General features: G+C 39.7%; 1 protein-coding gene and 1 long non-coding RNA gene across 3 annotated transcripts in view; one reads left to right on the top strand and one right to left on the bottom strand.

Annotated features, from left to right (window-relative positions):
- The window catches only part of UBN2 (ubinuclein 2), a 49,911-nt gene that overhangs the window by 9,216 nt on the left and 27,951 nt on the right, over positions 1–12,744 (bottom strand). The window contains exons 12-16 of one of the 2 annotated variants that reach the window (XM_083573750.1): positions 8,566–8,616; positions 7,226–7,268; positions 3,797–5,332; positions 1,264–1,510; positions 149–238 (exon numbers count right to left, since the gene is read on the bottom strand). In XM_083573750.1, coding sequence (XP_083429876.1) covers positions 149–238; positions 1,264–1,510; positions 3,797–5,332; positions 7,226–7,268; positions 8,566–8,616 — 1,967 coding nt within the window. The remainder of the gene's footprint in view (positions 1–148; positions 239–1,263; positions 1,511–3,796; positions 5,333–7,225; positions 7,269–8,565; positions 8,617–12,744) is intronic. The other variant, XR_014539032.1, reaches the window with a different exon arrangement.
- LOC310743549 lies at positions 114–3,347 on the top strand. The gene is made up of 2 exons (XR_014539089.1): positions 114–362; positions 600–3,347. It is a non-coding gene; the product is annotated as an uncharacterized lncRNA (long non-coding RNA).

The following is a 12,744-nucleotide window of genomic DNA, read 5'->3' as shown; positions in this document are numbered from 1 at the left end:
AAATGTTGGAAAAACAGATTCTACAGGAGTTTTCACTATTGTAGAATTACGAAAGACTTAAGCCATGATGAGAAAATTGTTCTTTCACTTTTAAAAAGTGTTATTTCACTTTCTTTTTCTTTTAAAAAGACAAGATTTTTTTCCTTACCTGTATAAGCTTGCTGCAAGTGAGCAGGCAGAGGTGTGTGAGACAGCGCTGTTGCATGTTGAGCTCCAGGCGGTAAACTCTTCAGTAAATCTGAAGTAGCATGGATAATAAAAAACAAATACAACCACAAAAATTAAGAGCTAATTGATGCAAACAATCTACTTTGCATAAATGCACAAAGCAGCTTTACTTATTTTTGTCCAAAACATCTTCAGTACAGTGGTACCTCAGGTTAAGTATTTAATTCGTTCAGGAGGTCCGTTCTTAACCCGAAACTGTTCTTAACCTGAAGCACCACTTTAGCTAATGGGGCTTCCTGCTGCTGCCGCGCCACCGGAGCCCGATTTCTGTTTTTATCCTGAAGCAAAGTATTTAACCTGAAGCACTATTTCTGGGTTAGCGGAGTGTGTAACCTGAAGCATATGTAACCTGAAGCGTACGTAACCCGAAGTACCGCTGTAATGGTTACCAGTTCAATATACACATTCTTTCAGTAAATGTAACAGATACATTGTTTAAAATGCCAAGAATGCAACTTAAGGAAATATCCTGTTTGATACCACTTTTGTTTTTAATATATGCTATCCTGTGGTAGTGGAACAAGAAACATAGCTAAATAAATGTGTCAACTTAAGACTTCCCAAGAAACTAATATTAAACGTTCCAAGTCTAATATCAAACAAATACTGAAATCTACATTTGGTAAATAAGAAGGGAAAAAACTGTTTACAAAAGATGCACTTACGATATAAAAGGCAAAGCTTATTTTCGATTGTAAGCTATGGTGCTCATTTTAATCAGTTTTCTGGGATGAACAATGTTAGGGTTTTGTCCAACTTTATAAACAAAAATTTCTCAAATTCCAATTATCACAGGGCACTTCATCCAGAAAGGAAGTCAAAAATCAGTGTGCACATAATGTGGAAAAACATACACGTTTACATACATAATATTGAGAGTTTAAAAATAGCTATTAACAGCAACCAAAATATAAAACCATCACCTACAAACTGTGAAGTATTTCTAGAGATCCCTGCATTTTCCTTGCAATTACAGTGTTTATGTGAAAGGAGGCTTAAAAAAATTGGATGGGAAAAATATCTAGCCTTACTTACTCTGCGCTAGGCTGTGGTGGAAAGCCGCTGAGGTAGATCCCGAGTTGGTTGTTACTCCAGCTGTGTCTGTTCCAAAGCCAAGTAGTTCCAATGGGAACTGAAAGGGCACAGTCACAGGAACAAGGCTACCCAGCATCCCAAAAGGAGCCAATGGAGCAGATGTCACATTCTGATTGGTTACAGACAGGGGTGATGTCATGAGCGTCAAAGGTGAAGCATTTGCCAGTAATGATGCACCTGTTGTTGACTGTATAGAGACAAGTGTTACTTTTAAATCTGTTTTACAGCTTTTCTGGGACACACCCAAGAAAATAAGGTTAATTATATAAATATCTGAAGTTTTACTACGTAAAACAAGGGTCATGCTTTTCTACACATTGCCTATGTGGCTTCTGGTACAACTTTATAAAATATTTAGGTAGCAGTGAGTGCTGTGTTCCCTTTTTGTCTTGCCATTAGTGTAAGTTACTGTTTCCACAATTAATAGTTTTAAATGGGAAAGTTTTATAATGCTTCAACCATTCCCTCAGCTTCTCTTTCCCACAGCATTGCATCCATTGCACTTACATTTAAAATTCAAGATTTTGTAAGAGTATTACTGAAGGCATAAATTATTTCATAGCACAATTTAATGTATGCTTACTTGGAAGTAAGTCCCAAGGAGTTCAAGGGGGCTTATCCCAGTAAGTGTACTCAGGATTGCAGTACCAGTTTAGGGAACAAAGCAGCTATAACCAAGAAACCATAGTACAAGAAGGGAAGGATTTCTGCAGTTATCATAATTTATTATATGTATCACCATTCTAACATGCTCACTTCACCCTGAACATAGAAATATAGGAAGAGCAGACAAGAATCAAATGCAGCAATCTATGAGTGTGTGCTAAAACTATGGCAAGAGAATGCTGGATGGGGTTTGGATGAGTTGGCCCAATCTGCCAGGCTATGCCAGGCTCTGCAACTGTTGAGCTACCAGCTTCGCATAATAAACTATGGGTCAGTGGAAGGTAGTGCTGCAGTATGCTGCTGGTAATAGCCAGCAGCTGCAATCTCCTCCTCAGGAACCCTCACACATTTATGACTTTTTTGGCTTAGCATTATGTGCAAGCCAGCTGCTCTAGAAACTAACACAGTAAATGGTGAAAAGGACTACATAAAAAAATGGTATGAATGTATGAAGTTCAGAAAGCTCTTGGAAGATTTGATACACAAAGAAGGAAATGTAGAAGCAGAAAATATTACAGTGAAAGCCAAGTTAGGCTTTTAGATGAAAGACCACAGGTAAGAAGGCTTACAGTATAGCTACACTGGGTGTAGGTCCTACCATTGGTTGAAAGGGAGGCTGACAAGCATAGTATTAGCTGCTTTTTCTGCCCAAGGCCCCTCATTAAGAAAGTGGTAGCAGACATGGAGTCTGAAGCAGTTATATAGAAGAACGGAGCAAATAAATATTAATTTGGGGAACAGTTGCTTTTATAAGCAATGCTTTACTTTAAGTAATGCTACATTTAAGGAGATAGAAACGATTGCTGCTTAAATTATGGCAGGATTCAACAGAAGAGTAATAAAACATCAGACAAGCGCCATTGATTAAAATTGTTCAGACTGACAATACGGACTAACTTGTGTGTGTTTAACTCATGAGATGGTGAGGCCTATTTCATATAGGAAATTATAGACTAGAATGAATATTAGAAGATAGAACTTGCAGCAAACATCACAGAAAAACACTGTAGCACCAGAATTGCTTTGGCTTGCATATCTGAGTTATGTTCAAGTCTAAAGTAATATACAAATTTAAAATAACACACTTTTATAACAAAAAGATAGAAGAGGTTGATTAAAATAAGAAAACAGAGAGGGGAGTGAAAAATGAAAAAGAGTTTCTCACATGAAACTGCTTTTTCCATGTAATGTGAATTAGCCTTTTCCGTTAAGCCTTGAAACAAATCTCAACATGCTACTGTAAATATGCTGAAGTTTGCTCCCACTGTGTATTGTGCTAAACAAATGTGTCGTTTATGCCAAGAGTGACTAGGGTTTTCCCCACCTACTTCAAATATAATAAATTCTCACTTATTCTATACTGTGAATCACATAAGGGGTATGTGGGATACAAATCACATATATACCCATATCTCACATCACTTGCTGCCACTGGCAGGGCAGAGAAATGCACAAAATAATCACACCGCAAAATGGGGTGAGCACTTTACTGAGTAAAAGCCAACATAGGCTGCTGTTTTCCGTGTCACACAATGTGCAGTTCCACCCTTAGGGTGCAAATTGTCTCTCTTGAACTTTAGAGCTTCATACCCTCTCATCAGCGTGAAGCTGTCTATATACATTTAGGATGTGATCCTACACATGCTAAGTTAAAGAGTTAGTTCCACTGAACTCAATCAGGCTTACTTCTTAATAGACATGTAGAGAATTGCACTATTAGTGTAATTACATTCATGAGGAAGGATAAATAGCCCAAAATAGAATACACATGTTATGCCTATAATGAGCTTTCACATTCAACACATACCTGCACACTGGCTGGTATAACTGTAGACCCTGAGGCAGAAGATGGTCTGTGTGGAGTTGACAATTGTTTAGTAGCACCCTGTGTTCCACTTCCTGCTGCCCCAGAGATACTAGTCCTATTAGCTCCACTTGAATTAAGATTGCTGCCTCTGTTGACAGGTACATTCATTCCAACTCCACTTAAGTTGCTTTTGCCAACAGTTCCAGAGGCAGAAGAGTTGGACAATTTTGAAGGAGCCTGAGGGTTCTTTGCTGGTTGAAGGCCTGAGGTGCGGTTAGAGGACAGTAAATTAATTGTAGGAGACTGCCTGCTGACATTTGCTCCACTGGGCTGTTTGTGAAGGGAATTGTTGCTGCTAGAGTGACTACTCTGGGATACTAGTGCACTTGAACTGGAAGAACTGGAAGATGATACAGGCTTGGGTGTTGAAGTGGACCTTGCTGAGGATAGTTTAGGTGACACAATAGGTTTGGGTGTTACGGAAGGCTTGGGTGCTGTGGGCTTAGGAGAGGCAGCAGGTTTGGGGGAAGGAACCATGGAGAAAGGAGGCTTGAAACCCTGGGCAGAAACTTGTGATACCATGGTCTTGGCTAAATAGTTACTAGAGGTAGAGGTGCTGGATGCTGTCCGAGACACAAGTGGGTGAGCCATCTGGGAACTACTCCCAGACACGGTGCTAGTCAGGCGGTATCCTACTGGTTTATCTGATGTCTTGGTAATTGGGGACGAACAAGAGAGTTTAGGGTTGCTACTTAGTTTCACCACAGGATTGGTGTGAGATTTACTAATAGTTGCTTGTAGAGGAGACACATATTTTTGTTGGGCAGCTGACTGCTGGTGAACCTTTGTTATTTGTAATGCTGAAGAGCCACAACCGTGGGCTTCTGAAGAGGATACAAGGACAGACGTATCCTTTGGTCTCTGAGAAGCAGAGGAAGCTGTGGCTTGGATCTTACAGGAGGAAGAAATGTGGGCCTGTGAAGAAGAAGCAGCTTGAATCTGGCTTGACCTCTGTAATCCTTGTTGCAGAAGCTTGGCTGGCAAGGGCTCCAATGAAACCTTGGGATTCTGAATTGAAGACCCAGCAATAAGGCCTGAAGAGATACCAGTCTGAAGTAAATCCTGGGATTTCTTTGGTCCTGGTCCTGTGTGCCCAGCTATAAGACTTGAAGAATGTGGTGTTTGAACAGTCTCTACCTTTTTTGAAGATGACAGAGGTAACTTGCTCATTATACTTGCTAACTTCTCTTCTCTCAGCCCAGGCCGAGGTCTTGAAGTTGGTGTCTCTACAGAGGGCACAACAGGAGAACTCTTGGCTCCATTGTTAATAACAGCCAGAACATCAGAAATGGATTCCAATGATGGTGGATTGAAGGAGAGATCTTCATCCAGTGAATCATCTAGGCAGATGGTCTCCGGAGTAGGATTACAGCTAGAACTGGCCAGGGCAGTGACAGGTGTGCTGGTACTTGAAGCAGGAACACAAGCTGAAGTAAAAGGGGTACAGACTCTTTGTTCCTTCTTTGGACTAGAATCCTAGTGTGAAGAAATAATGAAAATTAAAGTATCATTCTGCAAGTAAGAAGGAAGAAATTTCAAAGAATGCTTGTGTCTTGCCTGTTTGTAATCATGCATGGTTCCATTACTGTAGTTTATTTGATACCTGATTGCAAAAACAAGTTTACTTGCTTATCAGTTTTAATTTTTTAAGCCCTGCAGGGTGTAGTTATTTAAAAGAAAACCTAAATCTACTACTGAATCTGTTAAAAAGAGAGATTACTCCCATATGAGCCCACAAAGCCCTGCTGCAGGTGCTCTGTTCTAAATACCTTCTGTCCAAGAAATAAATTTGTTTAGGACATGCTGTGATGTTTCTCACTTTTGGAACTCAGTCCACGAGAAAGCATGCATGAACCATAAATTGTGTTATTTTAAAAATATAATTAATTCCGTTTTTGACTTGATCAGGTTGGGTTAAATGGCTTTATTTTAAATGTTACTAGTATATATTGTGGTCCATTTTCCATTGTAATTTAACTGTTTTTATATTGTTCTCTACCTTGAGTTTCCATTACAAAGTATGACAGGGTATAAAATTGAGACTCAAGAAAAAATGTGATAATAGTAGACATATGGGGATAGCTCAGTTGGTAGAGCATGAGACTCAATATGGGTCTGCTCCATATCTTAAGTGAACATGGGGCTGTGATTTAAATATATATAAGGCTTGAGGGACGACTAAAGGTTCCCACTATTCTTATTTCCACAATCAATTTTCTGATATCTCTTTTCCACCAACCAGGAATGGACATCAAAAGGAAGTCTGACTTTGAGGATAGTGTCTGTGGAAGGAGTTGCAGGGGGAAAACAGTTATGATGACATAGCTTAGTATCCCGTGTGTGCTAAACACTTATCTTTGGTATCACTGGGGTAGGCCCACCTTACAAATACTGTATAGATCTGTCTCCCATCACATGACTTTGAGCGCTAGACAACAAATCCATTTTAAAGGTCATACCAATTAATAGTTAATAAAAGACTTCATGACACTAATTTCTAGAATGCTCATAATACAACATGATGCAATCTCTTTTTTATTGCAGAAGAAAGCCAATATTCTTAACTGAATCAATTACCATTAAGATGCATGAACCATAATGTGTCACCAAAAAGTAATATTGCTTAAATATATTTCCTCCCCTAATTTTGTCTCAGCTTCTGGGCTGCAATGAAAACACTATGTTATATTATCCAGTTTTGCATCAGTAAACATATCAAGAGGAGCCTCAGATGCACATTTTGAAGTGCAAGTACATTGAACCTTCCAGATATCACACAAATTCTACAAGCTCTGAAAGGAATTATATACCTTAAAATTATTACGCATGGAGCTATCAACTCTGCAGCAAGCTTTTCATGAAGACCACACTGCTCAGCAATTTTTTCATTTGCTGACAAAAACGGGATCTGGGTAGCCCTGGGCTATTTTTCAGTCTAACGCATCTCAGAAGATTCAGTTGGTAGCCGTGCTGATCTGATGCAGTTGAAATAAATTAAAAAATTGTCCAGTAGCACCTTAGAGACCAACTAAGTTTGTTCTGGGTATAAGCTTTCATGTGCATGCACACTTCTTCAGATACCATGTGTGCATGAACACAAAAGCTTATATACCCAGAACAAACTTAGTTGGTCTCTAAGGTGCTACTGGACAATTTTTAATTATTATTTTTTATGTATTTCAGAAGACTGGTGTAAAGGTAGCACTCCATGTATATTGCCTTGAGATCCTTGATGAAAGCATGCAATACAAAGGTGATAAATAAAAAGCCAGATTGGTGGATTAATTGCTAAAGTTTCAGATCTGTGAAACTTTACATCTTGCTGAATTTTTATTACTATTTATTTCTTCATTTTGACTTATTACTTACCTTTGCTTTGGGTTTAGGTGCCAGAATCACCTTCTTCTTTGCCCTAGTGAGCACAAATTTATAGTTAGAGGGCAATCTATGATTTTTAATTAGAAGCGTCAGAGCCCTATGAAAGGCCTTAAATCTGCTGGCCATAAACACAAGGCTGGCTAGGTATGGGCAAGACACGTTCAAAGAGAAAAAAGTGGAAACACAACTTAACTGAACCCTAGGGGAGATTTTGCAAATATGCATGCACCCAGGAATTTTGACTAGAATTTGCTTCTGAGAAGGTGGTTCCACAAAATCCATTTGTTGATCTTTAAACTCACCAACTTACTGAACTTTGAGGTTCAGGTTGTGTGGACACCATTAGCGAAAGAAACAGAAAATAGTCTCATATCCACATGAAGCATAACTACGCCAAGTCTAAATTTTGGTCCTCCTCTTGAGACAGTTCATTTAACAACTGTATTTTGAATACAAGCTGACCCCCTACTGGAGTACTGAGTTTTCATAATGAAAATGGTGAAAATTTGTAAATGTGCATATTTGTGATTACTAGCACTCTCTCCTGGATCTGAGGCCTGAGCCAAATCAGTCATATTGAGAGGGCCTCAGACTAGTCAGGTACATATAGCCACAGGTTGCTGTGAGTTATATTGGATTGGCCCAGAGATCCATGACTGTCAGGGGGCAGGGTATCAGGCAGTAGGGAGGAACAAGCAGGGCAGAAAAACCATACAAGGAGGCAGAGACCTCTCTGATAAGTGGCTGCGTCTTCCTAAGGGAAGGTAGGCCTGATGCTGCAGCTCTCCTTCCTGCCTGACAACCTACAGGATCAATGCCTCCACTGAACTTCACAAGCAAGAAAGCCATTTACAAAGCAGTCCCACACAGGATTGGTCCTGTTAGCTAGGGATCATGGGAGTTGTAGGCCAAAACATCTGGAGGGCCGCAAGTTGGGGTGCCTGATCTAGATCAATAATTTCAAACATCATCTTTCTCACAAACGCCTCCTTCCACTTTCAACATTTCATCGCAATAATATCCAGTTAATTCTATTCTGTGATGTCAATCTGGTAAATGTATGACTTGTAGATTAAAATCTAGAATTATACAGGCAACAGTTGACTAGTTCCAGAGGGATTTCCCCTTGGCATACTGAAGCACACTATCATACAATGTATTTCACCAGTAATTTGAACTACACAAAACACACTGGTTCAAACTTTATTCTAACAAGCCTCCCATCCCCGGGCCTCAGACAAGCACTTTATGGGTCTGCAAACAATAGTATGAAAAGCTAAATAAATGAAAATAGAAGAGTATATATAAATATGTGCTTATGTTACACTCACGGAGCAGATGTAAGATGATTATGAACACTTCGACTCTCTTTAAAGAGCATCCTAGAAAGAGAGAGGGAAAGCAAAGAATTCCATATTATCAAATATCAACAATTTCTCCAGAATTAAATGATTCACCATATGCCATGCTATGAACTTACCAGTTTATTTGTACAGTTATTTGATGCAAGATGATGTAATCGGGTTAAAATATGCACATTAGTTTTCAATAAAGATAATAGCTACACTAGAAGAATACTGCTTACCAAATGTTGTTGTCTTCAGTAAGACTGATGAAATATTATTAAAATGTTTCAATCAAACATGGTTTGTTAATCACTTCCTGACATTCAAATGTCTACACAGCTCCCTCAGGTGAGATATAAGTGAAGAGATGCAAGGACAAAAATAACTCTCTAAATCTACTGCAGGCGTTCCCAACCTTTTTTGTCCTGGGGGCATATTTGGGAATCTGAGAAACTGCTGTGGGTACCACCACAGAATGACTGCTGTTGGGGATTGCCAATAACTTGCTCTAGAAACAGAGTACAGTGGTACCTCAGTTTACGAACTTAATCCGTTCCAGAAGTCTGTTCTTAAACCGAAACTGTTCTTAAACCAAGGCGTGCTTTCCCTAATGAGGCCTCCCGCTGCCGGTGCCCTTCCACTGTTCAGCTTCCGTTCTTAGACCGAGATAAAGTTCGCAAACTGGGACACTACTTCCGGTTTTGCAGAGTTCGTAAACTGAATAGTTCGTAAACAGGGCTGTTCTTAACCCGAGGTACCACTGTACAACCTTTTAATACAAGACAAAACACCAATCATCCCAAAACTAATGCTAATCTTCCCCCCCAAAAAAGACTCAAGACAAAAATGTGTGCCCTTAACAGACACATCTTAACCTCTCAAAAAGGAAAGAGACATGCAGACCCCCAAACCCCCCCCAAAGTAAGGAAGGCACATATTCCCCCCAAAAACACAATACAAATCAGACAACACACACAAACCCTCCACCACTACCTGTGAACAAAAGGTAACCCTCCCACACACACACACAAAAGAAACAAGCTAAAAAAACCTATTCGCAAAGAGATAGAACTTACTTCCTACTACCTCTGTCCCCCATGCTTACAATGCAGGGTGTTTTTCAAAAAGTTTTAGAATGGACTGGAAAGAAAAACACCCATCTTTGGCTCGACACCCTCTTCCTTTCTTATAAAGTCTGTGTGGGGTTCTGAGGAAAGGGAAAAGGGCAAGGCAATTGAAGGACTGCACTTTACTTCCCAGCCAGCCCAGCTGCACAAAGTAAAAAAGCAAAAAAAAAAACAAAAACCCCAAAAAACCAACAACAACAAAACCCCAAAAACCTGGGGGGAGGGGACTTTGGTGGACACTAAAGAGGGTGTCAGAGGGTTATGAGATTCCCATGGGGGTTTCAAATCTATAGTACATCTTGTCACTGCTTCAGATTGAACTAATTTACAATAACAGACTGAGCCACTACAAATTGGCCCAGGTATTAGATATGTAATTTCACTCAAACTGTATAATCCGGAACATGTTTAATCAGAAGAAAGCCTCACTGCAGATTCAGAACCATGATTTCTTGAAATGTTAGGCCAGTCTTTCAATGTGATGCTCTCTGGATGTTTCCAGTTACAACTCCCATCCTCTACAATCTTGGCCATCTGGGCTGGTGTTGATGGGAGTTGTAGTTCAAAACATCTGGAGGGCACCAGAAGAGGCAGTTTGACCATCCCCTTTTCCACAGTCTTGTTACAACTACAAATCTTCTGGAATTTAGCACAGTACATAGTCATCAGATCTAGAGGTATTTGTTACGATAATGAAGCAATGCTGCTGCAAAGTCCTAGCTTGAAAAGTAAACATGATGGGAATGTTGGACTGCCCGTGGGAAAAAGAGGGACAGTCAATTCACAGTGCGAAGCACCGGAAGTAGCTCAGAGTGAAATATGAGCTCTTCCGTTTATTCCTGTCCGGGATGTACAGGAAGTGTTTGTCACAACACTGCTGGAGTTTGAAGAGAGCAGTCATGTTTTTTGTAACGCTGCAAAGACAGAAATAAAAGCATGTAAATACGTTTCTGTCTATCTCTTTCCCCTGCCTGGGGGGGCAGGAAAGAGGGGTGTGTTCTTCTCACGTTTGAGAAGAATCGCCGATCGAGACCTTGCCTGCGCTTGCTGGGGAATGCAGCCAGGGGGGGTCAACAGGGAATCAAGCCGGGTGCCTGGGACTGCTGCCAGCTTCTCATGAGAAGGGCTTGAATTTCCCAACAGTATTTCAGCTCTAAGTTGGGAAATCTTCACCAAATACCTTGGGAAAGATTATTTTATACCCTGGGTGTAAATCTATGGGTGGGGTCCTTCCAAAATCATCCAGTACCCAGTCCAATTTAGACAAATGTTACTCAAGCACCTAACTACATAGGGCAGCAGAGCTTGCTAACTTCACTGGCATTTAGAATAAGAATTCTTTAGCATTAACAGAGAAAACATGAATAGGAATTCAGAATTTTTGGTCAGTCTGAGGGCCAGGGCTTAGTAACATTTACAGATTTTGAACCAGACAAGGGGAAGTGAGATTTGAACCTGTTCTCTCCAGGTGAGTTGTTAGGTATTAAAAGAATAGCTGTCAGTGAAGGTAAGAAAGTTCCTTTAAAAGGTCATCACATTTATCATCACTCAGTCACCTAACCAGGCATATCGCATCTGAAGAGAACTACTATCCTCAACAATGACCATATATTAAGCCAAAATATGCACAATCCCCTTCAGTCAAACTACGAAGCCTCTAATTAGTTACACCTTCCCAGTATGAAACTACAGTAGAGTCCTTCTGGTTTAATTACAGCTCACACAAAGGGGCAACATGCTTAATAAACTGAGATTAAGGAGATAGCTCAACTGGTAAAGCATGAGACTCTTAATCTCAGAGCTGTGGGTTCAGGCCTCATGCTGAGCAAGAGATTCCTGCAAATCCAGGTTTGTTTGGTCTAGATGACCTGCAGGGTCCCTTCCAATTCTATGATTATTAGCTCTATGATCATCCAAGCAGGTCAAAGTGTGCAAAGTCCCCACTGACACATGACTTTTTCCTGGAATGTGAGTTTGTTAGCAGACATTCATGGTAATCTTGAAATTGGTTTATCAGTATGTATCAAAAAGAGGGGTTCTTCATGAGAATGGCGCCCCAAGGAAATTCACATACTAATGTAGCATACACAAAAAAACACTATCAAAATTGAGCAGATCTAGTAGCCATTAAAATGAAAAAAAAGATAAGGGCTCTGGGAGGCTTGGTATGGTCATAATCACTTTCAGAGTTAACACTAAATAAATAAATTATGGTAAATGAGACACCATAGCTGCTAGAGGGCCATGAAAATTTGTGTCCTGTGCTTTTAAGACTCATCTACCCATGTACTATCTGAAATAAAAGGAATGCATTGGTTGGATTTTTTTTTTTTTAGCTCTCCTACCACACTGCTTGGCAAACAGAATGTGATCAGAATTGCTGGCTTTGCACATATATTTATCTAACACTATAGACATCAAACATGATTTGTTATCAATTTTTATTTAAATGAAGACTGAATATGGATCTGGCCTGTGTAGTCAAAAAGGTTCCACACCCATGCTTTAAATAAGGAAACAAATTGTAAGAGCAATTGACACACCTTGTGAACCCCTCACAATATCTTTTGTTAGCACAAGATTTATTTATTCATTTATTTGCTTTACTGACCTTTATTCTCAAGCTTTTCAGTAGGAAATTTTCCAGTTACAGAAACTGTATTAGATCATGTTAGGATACTCTCATATGCAGGCTGCTAATTATCTCTCCTCAAGCTTTTCACATCCTTTCTTACCTAAGCTGATGTCCTGCAGCTTGTCTTTGTCTTGTCTATCTTAGATTGCAAAGCAGGAAACAAGTCTCTTCAAAGCAGGAAACAAGTCTCGCTGTTCATAAAGAGCCAGGCATTTTTACCGCACTAAATACACATTAATACATTGTAATAATTGTGCCATTGTGACAACCCAACTATTAAAGGTCATATCTGACCAGCAGCCAATTAATGGACTTCATTAATTATTTGTAGTAACAATGCTGCTTATTTCAAGCTGACTTTACTGAAAGCTACAACTAGTATCCTAAATTCAGTGCTCCCAT

This window comes from Podarcis filfolensis, assembly GCF_964270895.1.
Source record: "Podarcis filfolensis genome assembly, chromosome: 10".
NCBI classification, from domain to species: Eukaryota; Metazoa; Chordata; class Lepidosauria; order Squamata; family Lacertidae; genus Podarcis; species Podarcis filfolensis.
Note: the sequence above shows the minus strand (reverse complement) of the source record. Positions and strands in the feature narration are given on the sequence as shown.